The sequence below is a fragment of the Parambassis ranga genome, chromosome 9 (genome assembly GCF_900634625.1).
Source record: "Parambassis ranga chromosome 9, fParRan2.1, whole genome shotgun sequence".
In the NCBI taxonomy this organism is placed as follows: domain Eukaryota; kingdom Metazoa; phylum Chordata; class Actinopteri; family Ambassidae; genus Parambassis; species Parambassis ranga.
Window position 1 is genome coordinate 16,497,673 of NC_041030.1, and position 21,570 is coordinate 16,519,242.

The 21,570-nt window shown below is 41.5% G+C and overlaps 1 protein-coding gene across 2 annotated transcripts; it reads right to left on the minus strand.

Moving 5' to 3' along the window:
* Nucleotides 1–1,890: 1,890 nt before the first annotated feature.
* Nucleotides 1,891–20,690, minus strand: zgc:63587 (septin-2). Of its 2 annotated transcripts, XM_028413687.1 has the most exons (13): nucleotides 20,553–20,668; nucleotides 17,906–17,937; nucleotides 16,485–16,541; nucleotides 15,947–16,046; nucleotides 15,774–15,860; nucleotides 15,366–15,489; nucleotides 14,724–14,858; nucleotides 14,049–14,166; nucleotides 4,710–4,811; nucleotides 4,374–4,519; nucleotides 4,142–4,225; nucleotides 4,008–4,065; nucleotides 1,891–2,937 (listed from the first exon to the last, which is right to left on the minus strand). In XM_028413687.1, the coding sequence occupies exons 3-13, from the start codon at nucleotides 16,509–16,511 to the stop codon at nucleotides 2,872–2,874; spliced, it is 1,047 nt and encodes a 348-aa protein (XP_028269488.1). In that variant the 5' UTR covers nucleotides 16,512–16,541; nucleotides 17,906–17,937; nucleotides 20,553–20,668; the 3' UTR covers nucleotides 1,891–2,871. The 2 variants fall into 2 exon arrangements, with proteins under 2 accessions (XP_028269488.1, XP_028269487.1); XM_028413686.1 differs by lacking the exon at nucleotides 17,906–17,937 and having other exon boundaries at nucleotides 20,553–20,690.
* Between the last annotated feature and the right edge of the window lie 880 nt (nucleotides 20,691–21,570).

The window sequence follows — 21,570 nt, forward strand, 5'->3', positions numbered from 1 at the left end:
ACAGATGAAAGCTCCTCCTCCTCCTCTTCTTCTTCCTCCTCCTCCTCCTCCTCCTACTCCTCACAGGCTCAGCCAGTCACAGTCACTGTTGTTTCACACAAGCAGGATACCATGTGAGGTGACAGTGTCAAAACCAAACTCACTGACACAAGATCCTGACCATGACACACATACATTAAATTTTATATATGCTTCCTGCAGTGCATAGATTGCACTAGACTGCAATAGACTCTCTGGAAATACTGGAACAGATTTCAGATTTTTCAGATTTAAATATTAAACTCACATCAACTTTTTCAGCACTTACTGGACTGATAACTTAAGCAGTTATCAGTCCAGCTATGGGATTCGGGCCGATGGACTATAGGCGGTTCAGAAGATGGATGGATGGTTATACAGTATTTTGTAATTTGCAAATATTCGAACAACCCAACACAGTTTGTGCAGGCAGACGAGGAGAGCAGAGCTGGTCTGCATCGACCCGAGGCGAGGCAACCCGCTCTGGCTGAGCTACCCTGAAAAAAGATGCAGCAGTCACCAAATTCTCTAGCATCAAGCAGGATGGACTGGAAGGAAGGAGGAGCTGCAAGAAACCCACCCGGCCATCAGCAGGTGTTAAAAGGGAGTTTTTCCTTGCCACTGTTGCCTGAAGTGCTAGCTCGGGGGTCGGGCATAAAAAAGGTTTCACAAAAAAAAAAAATTAATAGAATTGAAAATAAACTACTTAAAATATAAACTTTCTAGTTTCACTGTTGGTTCTTCTTTATGGATGTAGACATAATTATGTGACATGCAGATGTTTCTAAAGAGGAAACAATGGATGATGAAGCAAAAGAACCAAGAACACATGAAAGCTGCTGCAATGTGAGAACAGACAGAGCTTAGAGAGCTGCTCTGTTTGTGCACTCAAGAAGGAATCATGATGCTGAGGTGGTCTGACTTCATCAGGTCTAAATGTTCTCTGTGGTTCAATGAACTTTTTACTACAATAATTTCGCTGTTGTTAGCAAATACATGAGTTTATTGGGTAAGGTGTGAGGGAGGCATACCGAGGAAAGGCTTTACTTTGAAGTTTAAATTCAGGAAAGACCCAAATTTAATCAGAACAAAACAAATGAAAGGATACTAGCAAAGTATTAAACAAAACGTCAAAGGAACAAAACCTGGACAAAGTGCATGCTGAAGACACTGGAGACACAGGACAAGACGGGACAGGACAAAGTGACAAAGGGGAGCACAAGACTTAAAATACACAAAAGTCAACACACAGGTGAGAAGAATCAGGGCAGGATGCAAAGGAAGACAAACTGGGAATCATGACATTAGTCATAATTGAAATGCAATAAACATGCTGCACAGATGAAATCAAAATAAAATGTGCTGTCCCACACGCTCACACCTTTCCTGCCTTAAGTGTTTTTCAAAGCACTGTCAGTATAGAGAAAAAAAACGCATGCACGCTTGCTCTTCTCCAACGGTCTGAGTTTTACGATGTTTTACCAACAGTTTGGAGGACAACAAAGGAGCCCGGACACGTGTGTGAGATTTGAAAATAGGTCTCCAGCTTAAAAGCTTTTTGTATTCAATCCCACTCCAGCTGGATTGACTTTCTCCAGTGTGAACAGGGCCTAAGGGTGTTTTCACACCTGGTCCCTTTTAAAAACACCAGACTCAGTCCTCTTTAAGTGGACCAAAAAGTGGACCAACAGAAAAAGGTCTCAGTTCTTTTTGTGTTCACACTGTGAGTTTATTACAAAGAGGACCGGTTCTCTTTCTGGTCCAGTTAAGACTTTTTGGGACCTCAGTCCTCTTTCTGTTCACACCAGGCCCTCTAGAGCTCTCAGAGAAACCCTCAGAGAAACAAACAGGACAAAACAAAACAAAACAAAGTTTTGTTCTCTAGCAAATTTTATTTGGGAGAGAAATACAAAACATGTTGACACCTAAGAACAAGTGTGTAATGACACATAATATTTAAGTTCAACAGACAATATTGTGGGGCAAAGACTAAGTAATGCCAAATGGCACATCAGTGATATTTAAATGGAAGTGCTGAAGAAAAGTTTAGTCTGCTGCTGACAGAAGCCTGGAGGGAGTTTAAACACAGAACAGTCACATATTGTGTTATTTTTTACAGTGTGTAGAAAAGACTAAACATGTAGTGTACAAACAGACCATTTTACACATTAATGTTAACTTAAAGTTAAAGCACGGAACAGTCTGATTAGTTTTCAGTCTGTAGTTGTAGTTTGGCACTAAGATCAACTCTTAATGATAATAACATAATATGATGCTAAAGTAAGTTGATTGATTAGTTTTTGATTGCTTTTCCAGGGAGGCGCTGGAGGGCTAAAGCCATCCAGAGGTAGCAGTGATGAGCTACTGAATTACTCACGAGCATTACAGAAAACACCTGGAAGTTATAATGTGCTCAAAACAGCCTGACAGCACTATAAATGGAGTTCGGATTCGTACATCTATTTTGTAAACATGATGGCAAAGCCTCACAGTACTGTGGTCACTGGCAGCTGTGTAAATAATAGTGAAGACAAATGGCTAAATAACAGATTATTGTCAATGATAAACAATCTATAAATGTCACCCAGTCCCTCTCTGTGACTAGTTTTTATGCAGATTGTAAGTGTTGACTGTAAAGCATCAGAGAGCAGGTCCAGAGCTGCTGACGGACGTTTGTAGGAAAGAAGAAGAAGAAGAGGTGGTGGCGATGATGTGGACATGAAGATGATGTGAACCTGGATACCTGGAGGAAGGAAGTTGGATGACCAGGTGTGTGTGTGCTCTTGTGTGTATGCGTGTGTGTGCTCTTGTGTATATGTGTCTGGGATAACCGTGCTTCCCTTCAGCTCCTTTTTAGTCATCGGGTTTCATCTTCATCTGTGCCTGCATCTGAGCGATCATCTCCTGCATGCGTCGCAGCTACGCAGACAGATAAAAACAAAATGTGATGATGGTTCTGTGATTCTAGCAGCAATTTGAAAACAAAAAAGATGATGTAATTACAGCACTAAGTGATGCTTAAATACTCAGTAATCAATCAAATGAAGGGTAAAAGAGTCAGACAAAGGAGTACAGTCTAGTTCAGATGTACACTGGATATAATGGCAGCAGAAGTGTTTAAAAATGAATGAAGCATAAAATCAATGACAAACAGTAAATAAATAATGTGAAAGAAGCAACTGGGCCATAAAAGTAATCTCAAAAGTAATTCACTTATAAATGAGGTGAGCAATGTATACATGCTCACAGATATCTATAAGGTCTATCGCCATCTTGTGGCCGAGGACAGAACATACAGAGTGGGGATGTACAGCAGGTGACTTTTTTTGTTTTTGTTTAAAAAGCATCCTATCACATGTACCCTGCATTATACTACAGTGTATAGAAATATTTTTGTGTAATGGTGCTTATTCAACATTCATATTCTCCATACTTTTATGATTAGTCTGAAGGCTGATGAAGATCTGAGGTCTTTGTGCTATTGCAACGTATTTACAGCAATGTTTAGCAGCGTGCTCTGTCCTTAAAAGTAAAATCTTGACCTAATGTGACACAACCATTTAATTTGAATTCTGGTAATTGATTTTCCAGTTATAAGTGCAGAAGTCCAATGTTTTTTCCAGGAATCATTCAAATATGTAACCATTACTTATCAGTTTCTTCTGGGAAATTATTAGAAATCTAGGGAGTAGCAGTGCTTATCGTAATATTTCCTCCCACCAGGACCTCTGACAACATGTAAACTAATGAAGTGCTGTCCCTCCAGCTTTGTGTTTTGGGCTTCTCACATTACTGAGGTCGTTCCCATCATAAAACTGCACCAGGACATCCAGGCAGGAAGTGAGTACAAATCCTGCCCGGGCACACTGTTTACAAACAGCACTGAGGTGAAGTAAACAGAACATATGGAAGATATGTTGGTATAAATATGGAAACCATATTTTTATACACTCACTCTAAACAGCCTGCATGTACAAAGATTCACTTACCTCTGCCTCTTTCTGTAGCAGGATCTGGTCTTTGTCCAGCACATCCTCTTCCACAGCTCTGCAGGCAGAAACGCATGTTCAATATCCAGGCTTGAAAGAGGAGTGACAGTTTGAGTGATGAAACATCATCTCACCTGCCCGCTTTCTTCAGTCTCTCTGAGCGGAAGTTCTCATAATGCAGATCCTGAGTTACCTCCTGAAGGTCCTGCATGTGGGTCCTGCAGCAGACATACAATCACTTCTTCAGACACTTGAGGGCAGCAAAGCTCTGCTTTCAACTTTTTCATGGTTCAACTTCTGCATCCAGAAGTTCTGTCAAGGTTTTTTTTTAAATTACTTTCCATCTTTATTACTATGGAGACTCACACAAGCATGGTACGCAGTTTGAGGAAGTCATTGTGCTCAGGATTTTCCACCTCCACTACTCCCCAGGGATAAAGACGTCCACGGATCTTCTTCCCCTTCACCTCAATCAGCTGGTTGGAGCCAATCACAGCAAAGGGAATGCTCGCCTGGGAAAGGAAGTCAAAAATCAGTGGATGCCCAGGGACATCAAGAACGGGATATGGAAAGAGATATGGGGGGAAAAAGGTGCCAAAGGGGAGAAGTTGTAGCAAAGGAAAACAGGGATGAATGGGAAGAGATATATGGATATGACTGAACCAGCATAGGGGAAACATCAGCTGTGTGTCCTTCTCTCACCTTCAGGACTCTGGTCTGCTCCTTGAATTCCTCATCTTCATCAGAGTCTGCATCAGGTAGCTGATAAATTCTGATCCCGTGCTCTGCAATCTCATCCAGGACCTGAGAGGAGGAAAGAAAAGAGGTGGTGAGGGTGAGGAGGCTGCCTTGTGTCCTCATCATAACCTCCTGACCTGTCCCGCTGCATGGGGAAAAAAACGACCACTAAAATCTGCAAACACTACTGAAGCGTCAGCTATTAGGGTCCAAAATAAAAACAAGCAATGAAAGCTCTTTAGTCACATTATTTTTGTATATTTTAACAGTATTATTTTGTTGTACGTGTACAGTAGATAGATAGTTTGAAGTTCACTAACATATGCATCTGTTGTTTTGCTTAAGTTTTGTCTAACTGAAACAATTTAACATGATTTCGATGCCAACACAGCTGCAGAAGCTCACTCTGAAATGGAAGCATTCACCATAAACTGTGAATTATATGAACAAAATAACAGCTGCAGCTCTGACCCATAAACTGCAAGCACAGGAGCTGTATAGAGTAATAGGAGGGTGTGAGTGAGTACCTGTTGTTGCAGCAACACATTTAATTAAAGCCCCCCATGGAGGAAAAAAAGGGGGGTGAGACAGAAAAGGGTAGACAGGTGAAAAATAACTGTGTGTGTGTCCATTCAAGTTCTGAAAGAGTCTGAAACAAAGCTCTTTAGCCTCCTGTATTCACCAGAGACCGGTGAAGAAACAAATTAAAACAAAGGAGCTTTCTTCGCTTCTACCTCGGGGACAGATGTCAGTATTTATTATTCTAAACATCAAAGCTGCATTTTTCTTTTGTTTTCTCAAGTGCACAATTTTTCAATCCACAATGTAGTCTTATGTAATCGGGCCAAAAAATGTCAAGTGTTGTTGTTCTGACTTTTTTGGAGACTTTCATGTACCCCGGTGTATAAAAGGACAGTGGTGAGTCAGCCAGGAGTTTGGGAAGTGAGCGCAGGTTTTCCTACAGAGCACAGCTCCTGTTTGGGTCCTTGTTATGGCTGTCGCTTGTTTTCTCAGTGAGCTCTGCACACAGTGTGTGTGTGTGTGAGATAGTGTATGCGCGGGGAGAGTCGGGTATTGTTGTGGGGCAGATCTAAAAACAAACAGGCCTCGCAGGACTCGTAGGAGAGCGTGACACCGGACCAGAGCCTCTTTTTCCTTCATTTACTAAAACACACACGATTTACAGAACACTCCAACATGGAGGCTGGATAAACATCTCTCTGGTGGGGGCAGCGCATGGAGAATTTTGGGAAACTGTACGATCAGTGGGAAAATAAACATGGTGACACAATGGCAGGAAAAAAAATGAAACAAACACACATTCCCATCATATAAGCAGATAAGATACAGGCACATTCAAATGTGCTATATGATAAAATGGAACCGAACACCAGTAAGCAACCTGTTACACAGAACTTTACGCATAATAATGAGCACCAACACGAGTTTGTTGTCAGCCATCATCTGTTTCCAGACCTTGCTAATCCAAAATGGCTGTTTACCTGAATTATTCTGTTCCGTAACATGTGCTTAGTATGGCCCGAGACCTATAATCAAGACCTCTCTGGGATCAAGAGATGTCAAAATCACTCCCTGCTCCAAATCCCTGTTATCTCCTGCTGATTTACTCTACACTATGTAGGTTTAAATCCCCGATGTCACACCAGCCTCTCCTCCTTGTATTTGTGTATTTTAGTTGGCACAGGGCTGTTGGCAGTGGGAGCCATTTTGATTTTATGACCATCCTGTTCGGTTATAATACCCTGCTCACCCCCGCCCTTTTCCTCTGCTCTCTGCGCTGTTGTGGTTGGCTGTGTGGGTCCTTTGATTGTTGTCAAGGCGGTGTACAAACAATGCCACACAAGACTGAGTATTAATTAGAAAAGGAAGCCAACAATTTATCGCTTTGTGTTTCTGGTTCATGTCACAGAATATGAAGCATTGCTTATGGAAATGTGACGACCAGCTGTGTAGCAATAATACGTGTGAGGGCGTAGGCTGATGCTGTTTAGTTAGAAATGACACAACTTTCAGGTGAATCATGCCAAACATGTAGGTACTGTAAAGTCATACTCACTCACATCTAAGAATGGGCAGTGTTAAATATACTGCAGTGGTTATGTGAAGCCCAAATATAGCATATGTGTGGGTCTAAACATAGCTGTAATTACACAGGGTGAAGCCGTGGGAGACGTGGCTAAGCATTTCTTCTGCAATTGTGCAGCTGGTGAGACCAAAACCACCAATCATAATCAAACAAGCTGCAAACCAGTCATTAGAGAGATCAACTGTTTCAATGCGTCAGCCTGAAAATGGAATAATATTTTCATGATTTGTTCATTCTTACAAACAAACCCACAAAATATGACTCAGACACCTGCTAAGCTAAGAGAACTGAACCGCGGACGAACACCACTGGAAGGTAACAAACAGCTCTTAAGAAATGGGCAAAAAAAACAACAAGAGGGATTGTAGCGAGTCCTGACTGTCAACAGGTAAATAGATGCACAAACACACACACATTGACCACTGAGAATCGAACTGAGCCCCCTTTAGCCTGGCATGCTGTTTGTATCCATTAAACTAAAACGGTAACAGGGAACAATGCTCGGAAACAGAAACATGTACCAGAGCATTCATAGAAAATCAACAATGCAGACAGAGAGAAACAAAAGAATGAAACTGCATCTCCACACTGATCACACACTGATCAAGTCTGATTGAGGGGCCTGTTCAGCAGCACTTTTATATAATGTTTATGTAACCTCACAGCTGCCTGCCAGCTTCTGCAGAGTAGCCATAGGAATGAAAGCGTGTCTGATCACATTACATACTCAGAAAACACCTAAACCCAGAAAGATGCACTTTCCCCTTAATAGTAGCTTTACGGTTGATAAAAATACTTTCCCCAAAACGACAGTGTCTGCTTTGTTCAACTCATCTATGTGACAAATGCAAACAGAAAAGTAGAACAAGGTTTGGAAGGCTGCAATGATTGACACAGCAGTAGGACAGTAGGTTTGTTTTGCAGCCAAGGGACAGGTGCCCTTATTTCCAAGACTTTATTAAAGGAAAATCCCAGGCATGGTGAGCACTGTGTCCCTTATGAGATTTCTGTGTGTGCTTGTTTTGCACATGTAGAATAAATGTATTCTTACTTTACAGATTCTTTAAAAGCCATTTTAAAATCCACACACTGAACTTTATTTAGCGTTGTTGTGGCCTGAGGTAAGCTGTATGCAGTTCAAATCTATTAAATGATTTGATAACTTTTGTGATATTTATGTTTTGGGTACTAGAAAATATACTACTAGTGTAATGACTTAGTTTCTCTAACTAACCTGTTCTCACTTAACTGTAACTATGTCGGGTGTGGTTCACAAGAGAGATGTGGGGAGCTTGTTGATAGCAGCCATGACACTTATTTATATTTTCTTCTCCTCTCACATTTGCCGTAGCACAACAACATCTTACACTAGCATATAAAGTCTGTTCTTCATGCTGACATCCAGGAACAAGGATCTGAAGTCTTTCAACACAGATTTGGCACTGTCAGACTACAACTTCCTCCAGAGGTGATGATACCATTATTACTGCTATGGACCACTTTCTGGAAGTCTAAGACACCAATTCAATCCTTAGGCTCAATGACTGCTGAAATAAGTATGTAATTATTAGAGAAAGTAAACGGGCAAAATTTTCCATGGGACTTTTTTTTCCCACCATTATACAGCAGCTCAGGCATAAGCTGCAGTTGGTCCCAAGACAAAATACCACCAGTGCATCTCAATGATGAATTCCAACTGTCCAGCCAATAAATTAGGCAAACATATAGCCTCTTCCCACATAAAGTAAAGGGCCAACACAATTTAAGAAAAAAAAATTTGTGAGGAGTACCGGCATCACCAGTTGTAAATCTCAGTCAAGGCCATAATGCTCAATGTGCTTAATGTTCAACGCAAACAGAAAAGGAAGTTTTCTTTTATCATCCAACCCAGAAAACATGAACATTCACTCAAAAGCATCATGAGGAAAAAGTGTAGCTCTATTAAACTACTAAACTATTTTAAACATCACGGATGAAGAAAGCTGAGCCATGCATCCATAATATTCCTACTTCAAACAACACATATACCTCAATCAACAAAACAAACAACATGTCTGCCAACATGAAAAGCGAGATTCCTACAACTTTTCTTCTGTCTCCAAACTTAATTACTATAACCTCAAGACATACGCTCCACTCTTGCCAGGAAACGCCTTTCAACTAACTGGCCCTTTCCTGCCTGCAGGGAGACTGTGGGGGTATAGGAGCCCCAACAATACCAGGTCTAGGGGGTCGGAAGGATTTGGGCCTTATAACAGCCTCCTACACAAACACACACACATTTTCACATACATAGCTGACTTCAGCCTCACTTGGTGGACTGGTCAGGAGTAGAAAAACAGCTAGGATGTTTTGCTTGTGGAGCTTTGTGACTCCAGGAGGTCAGTGAATCAGCTGGGCTCTCATCGTTAGTCACTCTGACCTTCCTTCATCATCTACAGGGCAAATCCCTCTGACAGTACCACTACAGGACAGGAGTGTGACACCGCAGCGGCACTGGGTGAACAATACCTTTCTGTTCACAGGATTAAAGACACTTGCATGCACAAAAGCACATTCCAGATACATTCAGTCAATCCAGGTCCAGACTAGATCAGACCGGACCTGAACAGTTGGATTTGTTCTAACAGGAGGTACTAAAGGAATGTACAGAGGAAGTCCTACAACCAAGGTAACATGTGAGTCAATGATCCAACGCTCACACACTCACACACACCCTCCCACACAACTATTGTCTGAGCTAAGTAATGGTACCGTTAAGACCACCCACAACTCCCTCTGATCAAAGAGCATGTAGAGATACAATCAAGCTATTCATGTAAGCCTGTACTTGAGTGAGATTTAGCTGGGGACAGTGTGAATGTGGGATTTTAAGCATACATCTGACTGGGTTTATTAATCTTAACAGTCTCAACTGCAATAAGTCACTCATTAGCAGCACGGCAAAGCCGGAAACCATCTTTTACGGTTGGCCCCTGAACAAGGAAACCTGCTGTTTTCGTACCGCAGTCGGTGCCTACTTCTTTCACCTAAGAATGGATGATTGTGTATAGAGCTGCCTTCTCCATGAGGGGGGGATAACCTGCACGTTTATTGTTTTAAAATCTTTAGAGATGTGGAGCATGCTTTGGCACAATGATCGCTGGAGGGCAGAAAAATAAATATGTCCGCGTGTTTGAAACACTGGCAGGAAAGTGACTGAGCAGAAGCTGACCAGGGACCCTCTCTCTCTCTCTCTCTCTTTCACTCACACACACACACACAAATATTCAAAATTCTCTTTCTGGTGAAAGAACATGAAAATGAGTCAAATCTCCACGATTACATATCAATGATTAACACATGCAGCAGCTTCACACCTTTTCTATTTGCAGCATATCAGATCAGACTGCAGGAGTTTATTGCTGTTATTGCCATTTAAGAACACGTGTGCAGACCTGAGATAACCAGGAGCTGTGGGAGGTGATAGCCAGTCAGACAATGGGGGACAAATGGTGACAGTGGCTAGCTATAGGGTAAAATATGGCATCTCAATGACAGGATCTGGATGGGAGACAGTGAGCAGAGATGGATGGGTAAGAGAAGATGAGGGAAAAGGCAGGGGATGTGGGGCGAGGGCACCGAAGGGAGCGGTAGGAGGGGGGGGGGGGGGGGTGCTGCACTATTGTCTGCTGCCGGCCAGCCTTGTGCGAGAACAGAGCAGGAGCCAGGTTCTCTAGCCCTTGCTGACCTCTGGCTTAGGGAGAACAGCCTTCAGTCTTCATTCAAAAGTAAAAAAGAGGCATCACACAGAAAGCCTCTTCGATTCTGCAAACATTTCTGCATCATTAAGACTTTCTTTCAACTTTCCTTATAAAACAGCCAACAATATAAATTACACGCACTTAAAAAAACATTTTAAAAAAGCAGGATTTTAGATTGTTAATTAGAGCATTTGACTCCTTCTTGGCCATATTTAAGGTGAACTATGGCACTGAACCTGCATGAACTGAAATCTGCATTAAGTTAAGTATGGGAAATTTGGGAGTTTTGAATTGTTTTAGCAACAGGCATGACTATATTGTTCACATTAAAGTAAGCATCTCCCCTTTTTTGTTCCACTAGGATCCAGTCTAAACCAGCCCTGTACTGTCCTCTCTGTTCAAACAGAAAACAACCAGTAAAGTAGTTATAGACTAAAGCCCCACACAGGATATGACTGTAAGGACCCAGACTGAGAGGATCAGCCCCTCAATATACCCTCCTCAGGGCAACTTATGAGCCAGAGACCACAACGACTCCAGTGAAGGAAATTGGCATTAGAGCAAATTAAAAAAAAGAAAAAAGGGACACAAAGAGAGAGCTGCTGAGTGAGGCGCTGCCAGAAGGGAGGAATGGCTAAGAAAAAGGCATGCAGAACTGAGGGAATGTAAGGTGAACGATGTGACGTTTGTTCACTTTGGGCGGCAGGTTGTGTCTTGTCAGTGGAACAGTCGTGACGCATTGCAGGAAACTTGTATTGTTCTGTACAAGCTGTTTCCCCCTAATAATAGGAGAAAGGACTGCATGAGGCTATGGTGGGTGGAAGAGGAGGGGGGGGGTCCCATTTACTCTGAGACAAATGGCTCCAAACGGTGAGAAAGTGGCAGCAAAAAACAAACTAATAAATTGTGTGGGAGAAACACTGGGAGTTATCAATCATCCTCCAGCACTGTGCTTTCTGGCAGGTTCTTGGCGGCTGGTGCTCTGACCTCAAAGGAAGGCCTGGTGCCCGGCCTCACTGTATGGGACTGTAAGGCAGGAACCAAGTACATATACCTAAGGGCCACTTCAACTAATCTGATCCAACCACAAAACAAATACTCATACCTGTTCTCCTGAGAGACACTTAATAGAGATTAATAGGTATGACGCTTCACAATGCACGCAAAGAACCAGATTACTGTGACTGAGCAGGAAAGGTGTGGGCATAATAGAGCGCCATGTTTAACAGTCTGATTACCCTGAACATGAATGAACGTATTCTTATCATACACCCTATACTTTAAAAAAAAAAATTAAATCAATACATTCTTAATTAAAAGATCAATCAAATATTTCTGATTCTGTTTGAGTTGCAGCTGTATTATGTGGTCTACAATTGTGTAACTACAACACACATCAACACCAAGGACACCACAAAAAAATGCACAGGAAAACCCCAGGAGGCCGGCACAGAGCCCACAGTGTTGACCCATCCACGAGATGTTGACAGATCTGCTGCCAACATCCCAGTGCCAGACACCCTCAAAACACACAAGTCATGGTGTTATGAAAAATGACAAAATGGCAGGATTTTGAAGCAGGCAGCTGTTGTGATGTTGTGGCTGACTTCTGAATAGTAAACACAGCCAAACATGACTCTTCCAGGAACTCACTTTTTATAGGGCTGAGGTAAATTAAAATACCCTTTTTAGTAACCATCTGTACATGTTATGGATTTGTGTGTGAGGGCAAGTGTGGAGTTTCACAATATTGTTGATTTCTCCAGCTAATTGTTGCTTAGTGTACAGTGAGGAAATTCTGTTCTGTTAAGAGAACAGTTAGGGAGGCATGCTAACAAACTGCTGGACAGATCAGTTGAAAAGAAGCCAAATCAGAGTGATACAGTATTTCCACTGCCTCACTCTGCTACTACCGGCTACACACTTACAGTATATATGCACACAATTAAACAAAAGTCATGCCAAAACTGTAATCAGCACAGCTGCCCTGCTGCACACTGCCAGCTGGACCTGAACACCAACAAGCTTGGGGGGTTTTCTGTAGTTTAATTGGGGTGGGGGTCAGTGGTGGCAGGAAACAAGGTTTTGTTCATTTTAAGTGCCAAAGGAACACTTAGGAGGCTTTTGAGGAAGGTCATGATGCAAAACAACACTACAGAGTACAATTCAGCTGGCAGCTCCCTTTAGGACAACAGTGTAGAGGAATTTCACCTTTAAAGCTGCAGTCGGTAATTATTGGGTTCACATATTTTGATACTGTAATGAACGCTGAATCCTGTTGTCTTAGGAAATTCATGAAGAAAAGTGTGCATCCTGTGTGGCAGAACAGTGACCTTCTTTGTGTTAAGATGCTGCATCAGCAGTTAAAACATAGAAGCTTTAAACAAAAAAAAAAAGAGTTGGCTGCTGATGAGAAAGGAACACAACTACACCGGCCCTAAGCCTGCCAGACCACCGGCTCCGAGACCTGAATGAGAGGCAGGTAGGAGGTCTGGGCATGTGGAGACAGTGGGGAGACAGGTTGATTTCTAGGAATTTAAAAAAAGGTCCCCTCAGTGAATGAATAGTTTGCAGCTAATCCAGCATATCATCACTGATGCAAGTGGAAGGACTTCTAATCTGTTGTAATATTACACATGAACACTGACGTCCATGTGTCACAGAAAGTAAAGAGGCAGCAAAACAAGTACTAGAAGGGATCTGGATACAAACAAGAGCCACTCCACCAGAAAGGTGTACGCCTTCCGTACACATCCATGAAGTTTATACTACAAACAGTGACATATTAAATATATTGATGGTAAATTAGAAAGCAGTGTGGGGACACAGTAAAAGAAAGGAGTAACACAGAAGCAGGAAATCCGTCCACACGTGTGTGCATGCACATGTGTGTGCACATGTGGCACTGCTCTGCCTTTTCCTCTCTGGACAGCAGGAAGCTGAGGAGCGTGCAGGCAGGCAGGTAGACAGTGCTGCACCAACAGGAAGTATCTGAGAGGGGTTGTGACTAGATGAGATGTGCTTCATCTACGTTACATATAACACTCCTTTCCCTTGTCTGACCCTTCGATTGTTTCCTCTCTTATGCTGCCCCTCCTTGTACTTTTAAAAATGTGTGTAAAAGCCATACATCATTGCTCTTACACAGGAAGTTTATGTGTGCTTTCTTACACAAACACACGGATATCAAACACAGCATGCTGCCAGCGAAGATGGATATATGATCTTGCTATTATGGGAGCATTATTCTATTCTATTATTATGATGATTCCCTTTCTAATGGATAAAACATACACCTGGTAACAGGATTAAAAACAAGCACATACAGTCCCTAACTTCCTGAAAACATGTGCTTCGACATTCCAGCTGTGTCAGGAGTCAAACATAGTGGAGGGCTGATCATGTGTGGACACCTTTGGATCAAGATGGTGTGTCCCTGTGTGTGTGACCCACCCTTCTCTTCAGGCGATCCCTCTCCCTCAGTGTCAGTGTGTCAGCCTTAGCAATGACTGGGACTATGTTGACTTTGCTGTGGATGGCCTTCATGAACTCCACATCCAGAGGCTTTAAACTGAGAGAGAAAAGGAACAGGAAGGGTGATTAGGACATTGTGAAAAACAGCTGACAACAGAAAAAATATTCAACTTGTGACACCACCTGCAAAAAAGCAGAAGCTCTATCAAAACCTCTGATGCTACAATGTTAGCTAACAGTGAAAAGAGATATGTCTCATTAGTATGATTGCTTCATTTCAGCAGTTTTGTATTGATTATTATTCGAAAAATCCATGTCATGTGACCAGGTGACTCCTAACTCACCTAACAACACCTCCTTTTTTATACAAATAAATTTATCACAGTCACAAGACTTTGGACCACTGAACCTGTATGCAGCATTTTGGTATCTTCAACAATTTGTAAACGGTCCCCATTTAAATTTCATACCGTTTTCTGGCTGTTTATGAATTATTATGGGGAGGAATGTTTAGACTTGGAATGGGTGATGTCATTGCTGGGTTCTCCAGAGTTGGAGAAGGACAAGAATTATTCATTTTTTTCCCCCTAACCCTTGTCTAATGCGGCTTCAGCTCACTGTTATTGGTTATAAAACATTGTTTGATTTGTTTACCCATGCCCAAATGGAGAAATGAAGTAGAAGCAGCAGTGCACCCTGTTGTCCACAATATGTCTTCGGTTCAGCCCACTCTCATCATGGAGGTATCTTTCAAACTGATTGTCAATGTACTGGATGATGGTCTTGAAGCTGATGAAAGACAAAGACAGAAGAAATATTTACTTTTCCATGAATATTTTTTGATCAGTCATTTCACCTTAAAGAAAGGTCATTTTTATACCCTCTGAGTTCCTGGGGTGGAACAGTTAAGGTACGTTTCTATATTCTAGGACAAGTTAAACTTATAATGCAAACTGCCTTATTGCATACATACTTATGTATAATTACTGTGTTTCTGCTATGTAATGCCATTTTGTTTTTGTTTGGTTGCAACTGTAGGCGGTATAAGGGCCCAGGAGTAAAAATACAGCTACACACAGACAATCAACAGGAAGTAGATCTTGCCCAAGGAGTCACCACTGGCATGAGGATTCCACAGAAACACACATTCAAACACACACAAAACAAAAGAGTATAATGGAATCTGGAGACAGGGAATGCAGAGGGAGGAGAGGTTTGAAATGAGGAGGGGAAAATGAGCACGCATGCTGGACATGTCTCAGGTTGTCATCCCTCCTCCACAGAACATAAACATACCAGTCCTGACTGTTGATGGCATCGCCATATCCAGGAGTGTCGACTACGGTGAGGCGAAGCTTCACTCCCCTCTCCTCAATTTCCACTGTTGATGCCTCAATCTGCACTGTTCTTTCAATCTTTTCTGTGAAAGAAATACATTATACATAATACATTATTTGTCATATTGTCAAATAAAAGGCTGATGTTTTGTTCTTGTCTACAAATCTGATCGGGAAGGGCCTGCACAATATTTTTCAAGCTAGAACTAATCCTAATCCAAGTCAAGTCATAAGAAAGGGCAAGGTCATATTTTGAGACTGCAGCATTCCAGGCATTCCTCTTAAAATAATGCTCAGCTGGAGACATTGCAGCAGCAGACATTTCTCTATTATTACAGAGTGCGTGTGTGTGTACATGTGTGTATACCTGCAGCACCAGGGATGTAGCGTTCAGGGTAGAGATCAGTGAGAAACAGACTGTTTATAAGCGTTGATTTGCCCAAACCTGACTCCCCTGAAAAAAAAAACAAAAGAAGAAATTAAGCTTTATTCTTTACAGAAGAAATCAGGTCTACATAAATGTGAAGAGTGATCACTTACCTGCAACCATTAGGGTAAATTCAAACCCTTTTTTCACTGATTTTCGGTGCACTTGGTTTGGGAGGTTGGCGAACCCTACATAACCCGTTGCATCTGGGAACTGTAGAGGACAAAAAGCAAAGACCCTGTTAATACTTGGATCTGCAATGATGAACTAAACATGTAATGCCTCTCACTTAAGGTCATGGCATTATTAAGTAATGTTAGTGTTGTGCAAATGACTTCCCACTGTGTCATTACTTGTTCCTTGCACTTAGTAAATCTCTAAACACACGCATCCTAACATTTCTCACCATTTTATGAGCACATATGTAAAGGTGTGAGTGTGTAAGAGTGAGATTGATGATGATGAGTATCATTGAGAAATTACAACTAGCAATAGAGCCCTATCATGAAACACTTGCATTTATACAGGATATCCTGCAAGCATGTGTACATGAGATTACAAGTACCGTGACTCTCAGTCACCAGGGCCTCGTTAGAAACTCCTTCCATATACCGCTGCAGTCCATCCGTCACAGTTTAAACTGTTACTCACCTTCCCTTTCTCTCCAGACTGAGACATCACGACTGGTTCCAGAGATGTCCAACAAGCCTGCGGGTGCAAACTTATAGATATTAGAATATCTCTTAAATGGTTAAACACTTTCCTGCTACTAGTTGTAAGCCTCTCCTTCGAGGCAATCTGACAGATCAGAAGTTTCAAAATGCTCAGAGAATAAGGAGTTGTTATTATTGTTATTGTTGTTCACATATTATATTTAAGTGAATTCAGTGACACCATGCTGCTTTCGGTCCCCATCAGTGACTTTTTTTCTAATTTCCTGATGAGATTTCCATTTCTTTGATTGACTTTAAATGTTTGTTTTTTCCCATTGCCTCTCCTGTGTGTGGTTGCTCTTAAAATGTGGTCAGGGGTGAGGCACGTGTTCTCCCTCCTCTTCAGGCTGAGCTGCCCTGTATAGGAAAGGCTTCAGGAACCAAAGGGATAAACAGCTATTGTTCTCCCTGTGGGTTCGGTGAAACAACCCTGTCAGTAAGAGAGATCACTGCCCACTCTCATGTAGATACAGAGGGTGACCCCACAACAACCATTCATTACAGCATCCAGAAAAGTGTTGTCATCTGTTTGTCACATGCTGGTGGGGCACAAGCACCTCAGGTTCCCATGCCACCTCCTTCACCCACCAACTTGATTTACATAAGCAGAGTGCATCTCCGTTTGGCAGCGCATGCCAGCCTGCCTCTTTCTAATGCTTATCACACTCCATCTGTCAAGGGCCAGTGTGTTGGTGATAAAACGGAGCCTGTTCTTCCTGCTCACTCATTATGTAGCTAATTTATCAAGCGGTCTTGTTGCTCTGTCGTCTGCTCCGGGTCATAGAGTGGAAAATGAGCATTGGGGGGGCACAAGACTGCAACAGTTTAATGGGAGTCTGGGAACAAATTTATTGCCCAGAGCTCGTAATCTCTGCTTCTCCCATGTAAAAGAGTGAAGTAAGGTGCAGCCTGGATGAACGGGGCAAATGTTCAGATCTGTTTGAGTTCCCACCACAGGTAATGTAAAGATATCAGTGTGACTTTATTAGTCTAAATGCTATCTCTTCAAGTGTTAATGAAGCCATCACAGAAGATTATGATGCAGGAAGCACACAAAGGATCCATACAAACATCTTAACAAATAATTCATCTAAATATCTAATTCCGTGCAGTAACAATATTTTGGTGATGACATTTGATGTAGTAATCATTTTCAAATTCTCTCCATCAAATTATTCAGAAAGATTTTTGTCATATTGGCCCAGAACAAGCCAGGCTTGTAGCAAAATGAGCCACAACACTAGTGCAACATAACCACTGCTGTCAGATCATAGTAAATGTGTTTTCATTGCTAATGAACTTCTGAGATAACACAGCAGCCCACACAAGGATATCCATGTAAAACACACATACACTGACCCCAAGTGTTCCTCTTCAGGCTCTGTGGGAACCTGCATTAACGTGGCAGCAGATTAATTAAACCGCTCCAATATCACAGTCGTAATCTCACAAAGACAACACTACGGGACAGACAGGCGGGAGGCACACTTCAATAATACTCTCTTAATAATGGCCATTTAATCGGCCAGGCTGCTGAGCTGCTTACACACATAGCCATCAATAGGCCAGACGTGGGGGAGATTAAACAGTTTGGGCCAAAAGGGAAAAATGCCACCTTAGTAAAGCCAACGTTCTTGGCATTTACAGTTGATTTATTGGCTGGAGTGAAGCCATAGAGGGGCAACTGTGCTGCTAGTAGAACTATTCACCTTCCTGACAGGCAGAATCAAGAGTCCGCACACCCACTCTCTGTGGATTAATGACTTTCTGCACTTATTAGAAACATTGAAACAATAATTTCACACCATGGACACTTGGTAAACTCAGGGGCAGTACAACAAAAATGGTAATTTACTGGCAGGTGATCACAACAAAAAAAAGGACCCTTGAGCGACTGACATTAATAAAGTGATGTTTGGCACATGTAAAGACACAAGATGCAGACTGGGGGCTTTGCTGTAATTAAGCAGCTCTTAGGGGCCAGAGGTAATGAAGGTGGGCTGTAATAAAGATGTGATAATGGTATTAATATAAGCCATGGTTTTTTGGAAACACTTTAGATTATGAGCCCAGAGAGAGGAAAAGAAAGACACAATAGGCGGAATAAATAAAGCATTTCAGCCATGAGGAAACCAGCGGGCCTGTTTGTACCACACACTGAGTTTAAAGCACAGGATGGAGTGGAAGGTAGGATATAAAAAAAAAAAAAAGTTCACCAAAATACAGATATTGCACACAGGAGGACAGTTAACAGTAGAGGTAGGATGTTTTTCATTGCCATGATTATTTCTGGCCATCTGATCTGAATTGTGAGAATACTACAAATGAATGAACAAGCATTAGAATAAATATAGGGGGAATAATAAACACTACAATTGATGTTTTTTTTTCTTAACTCAAGACTAGTAGAAGATTAAACACTAAAAATGAAAGGAAGAGATTCATTTATTTATCTCTAAAAGCTGATGCTTGAAAATCCAATATTTGCTTGTATTGTATTGCAACTGACAACCTTTCCAACAACAAAAATATCACCTTTTAATATGAGTGTACATGGCTTTATGGACAAGGATAGCCAGGCAGCTGCCGTGACAAAAGAGGCCCAAGATGCATTGGCCTTGCAAAACGATAAATAATATTATCCAGCCCTACAGCGGGTGATTAAAAGAACGGCTAAACCTAATGTTGATTGGGTTATTAAGCACATCAAATGATAACTAGGGCCATTTTCCTGTTATCACATAAACAGCTCCGTCTGTTTCTACATCCAGCTATCCACACACAGACTACAAGTACCCCACTGTGTCATCAACATCATTATTCAAAGTTCTGGCACAGTAGGCCAGCTCCATTCGCATCTGTCAGTGTGAATGAAGTTTTGTTTTTCCATTCACACCACAGCGCAAAAATGGGAGGAAACATCCTCTTGTAGTTTACAGTGTCAGACAGATGTCTTCCCTGTGCCAGACAGCGCTCATGAGATAAGGTCACAGGAAGGGGAAAGGTCACAGAGTGGTGAAGGTGCTGGATCAGAGAACGTCTTGTTCTTGTGATATCAAAACAGCTATCTGACTAAAAAAGCTACAGTAAGTTGTTTTCAATATCAAAGACCAGCTGCCAGCCTGAGATTACAGCTCACAGGGTCCTTCATCGTGCTCACAGTGATCACCACTCAGCGAGCGAGGAAGTGAATATTATGCATGTTTTCACTGAGTTGAAAACACAAGCAAAGATGGATGATAATTCTTCAATGGTGGCCCCCTGCCATATCTTATACACATAATAAGGAGAATATGTCATTGTTTTCCACTGTTATTGTTGACTACATTTATTTTTTTGTGTGCAAATATACTATACAATCACAGATTGAGGAATAATCAGATGTTTGAAAGCAGAGCTCAGGAAATGTGTGAATGTCAACAGCTCCAGATGGAATGCAAATACAGATTTTATATGGCACTGATTTAAAGAAATAATGTAGGCCTACTGAAGAAAGGAGGGAAATAAATGTATCTGGCTACCATCACTGTTTACACAACTGAAGAGGAGGAACGGTTTATTTTGACAGTTGTGTCATATAGTGAAGAAGAATATTAAACAATGCTTCAGTCACTGGCCGGGGGATTTTTAAGTATGTGAAGGCCTCAGTTTGTGTGTAACAGTTAGATGTCCACCACACCCAGTCTGTCAGACACTCACTGAGTTTACCAAACATCAACTTGGACAATCACACACCACTAAGATAAACACTGTGAGTCCTTTCAATGATTTCCGCTTTAAAGCTCTGTTTAATAAACCATTTTTTAGTATAATACAGCAATTAAAGTGTGTAAACTTTATATGTCAAACTTTAGCATGCAACAGTTGTTGCCGCTGCTGGTGTCATGTTGCCAGCGGGACTTCAGCTACACCCTCGGCCGTGTAAGTCTTCACTCTGTCCCGACGTATCTAAACCTTTTGTTTACAAAATAAAAACAACAACAACAACAACCGAGCAGTGCCTTACCTGTGTGTAACTTTGAAATATCGTTAATCAACCGGAGCCTTTTGACTGTCGGCGCTGTCCCAGCCCAGGAAGGGAAACCCGGAAACCGCTTCCCTGAATCCGCCCTCAGTTTTTTTTGTACCAACGGCTATCGAGCTGCGTCACTGACGCCATTATGGCTCAAAGGTCCGTACAGCCGAGCCGCAGAAGGGCATTACTTTACAGATCCAACATGGCGGTCTGAGAATTCTAGCTTCCTTCAGAGTCTTTCTTGTAACGGGTCCTTTTCTGCCCACTGACTCCTGGATAATCTGTTGGTAATCTGTCTGAACTTTTTAAATGAATTATTATTTGAAACAAGTTCGATTAAAAATATCATATTTTGTTGAAAGAAGAAGAAATAAAATATGTAGCTATATCTAAAATACTGCAGCTCGTTTCTCTTTTTCTAGTATAAACCACAAAATGATGTCCTAAAGAAAATCTGTGAGGCTATGTGAATTTTATTTAAATATTCTGATACACTAACACTCCTTAAAATGTAGGCCTATTACGATTTGCTGTAAACACCCAAGAATATAAAATGAATAACATGATGAAATATAAAAATAAAAAGTACAAAAAAACTAATTTTAATATATATTATTATATTATTATTTCGAATAATAAAGACATTTAGAAGGCAAAAATGCCACGGTAAAAATGTAGACAGCAGAATTATAAATCAAAGTGCAAATGTATTCAGATTTTAAAATGAAGACAATTGTGCAGTAGTTAAAACAAGTAGGCCTAATTATATACTCTTTGTTCTTCGATTGCATTTAGGACCACTAAATAAGAACCTTAGTGTGAAATTGCCTTTTTAGGCAGACAAGTGGCATTAGCCTCCATGTCTGAAAAATCAATAACAGTCGCCCTGATTTACCAAACCACTGCTTTTAAACTGCTTCAGACACCACTCAGCTCCCCCTTCCCATAAAGCCCTTCCCCTTTCTCTGCTGCACTTCTCTATTCATTGTAAATAACTGTTCAAACGCAC

What these genes read in the sequence shown, in the direction of transcription:
- zgc:63587 (XM_028413686.1), bottom strand. Translation starts at nt 16,511, where the DNA reads ATGTCTCAGTCTGGAGAGAAAGGGAAG. An exon ending in GCCATCAACAGTCAGGACTG is followed by an intron (nt 14,859 to 15,365) that starts GTATGTTTATGT and finishes GTCTTTCATCAG; the next exon opens with CTTCAAGACCATCATCCAGT. An exon ending in GGGATCGCCTGAAGAGAAGG is followed by an intron (nt 4,812 to 14,048) that starts GTGGGTCACACA and finishes TCCTCCTCTCAG; the next exon opens with GTCCTGGATGAGATTGCAGA.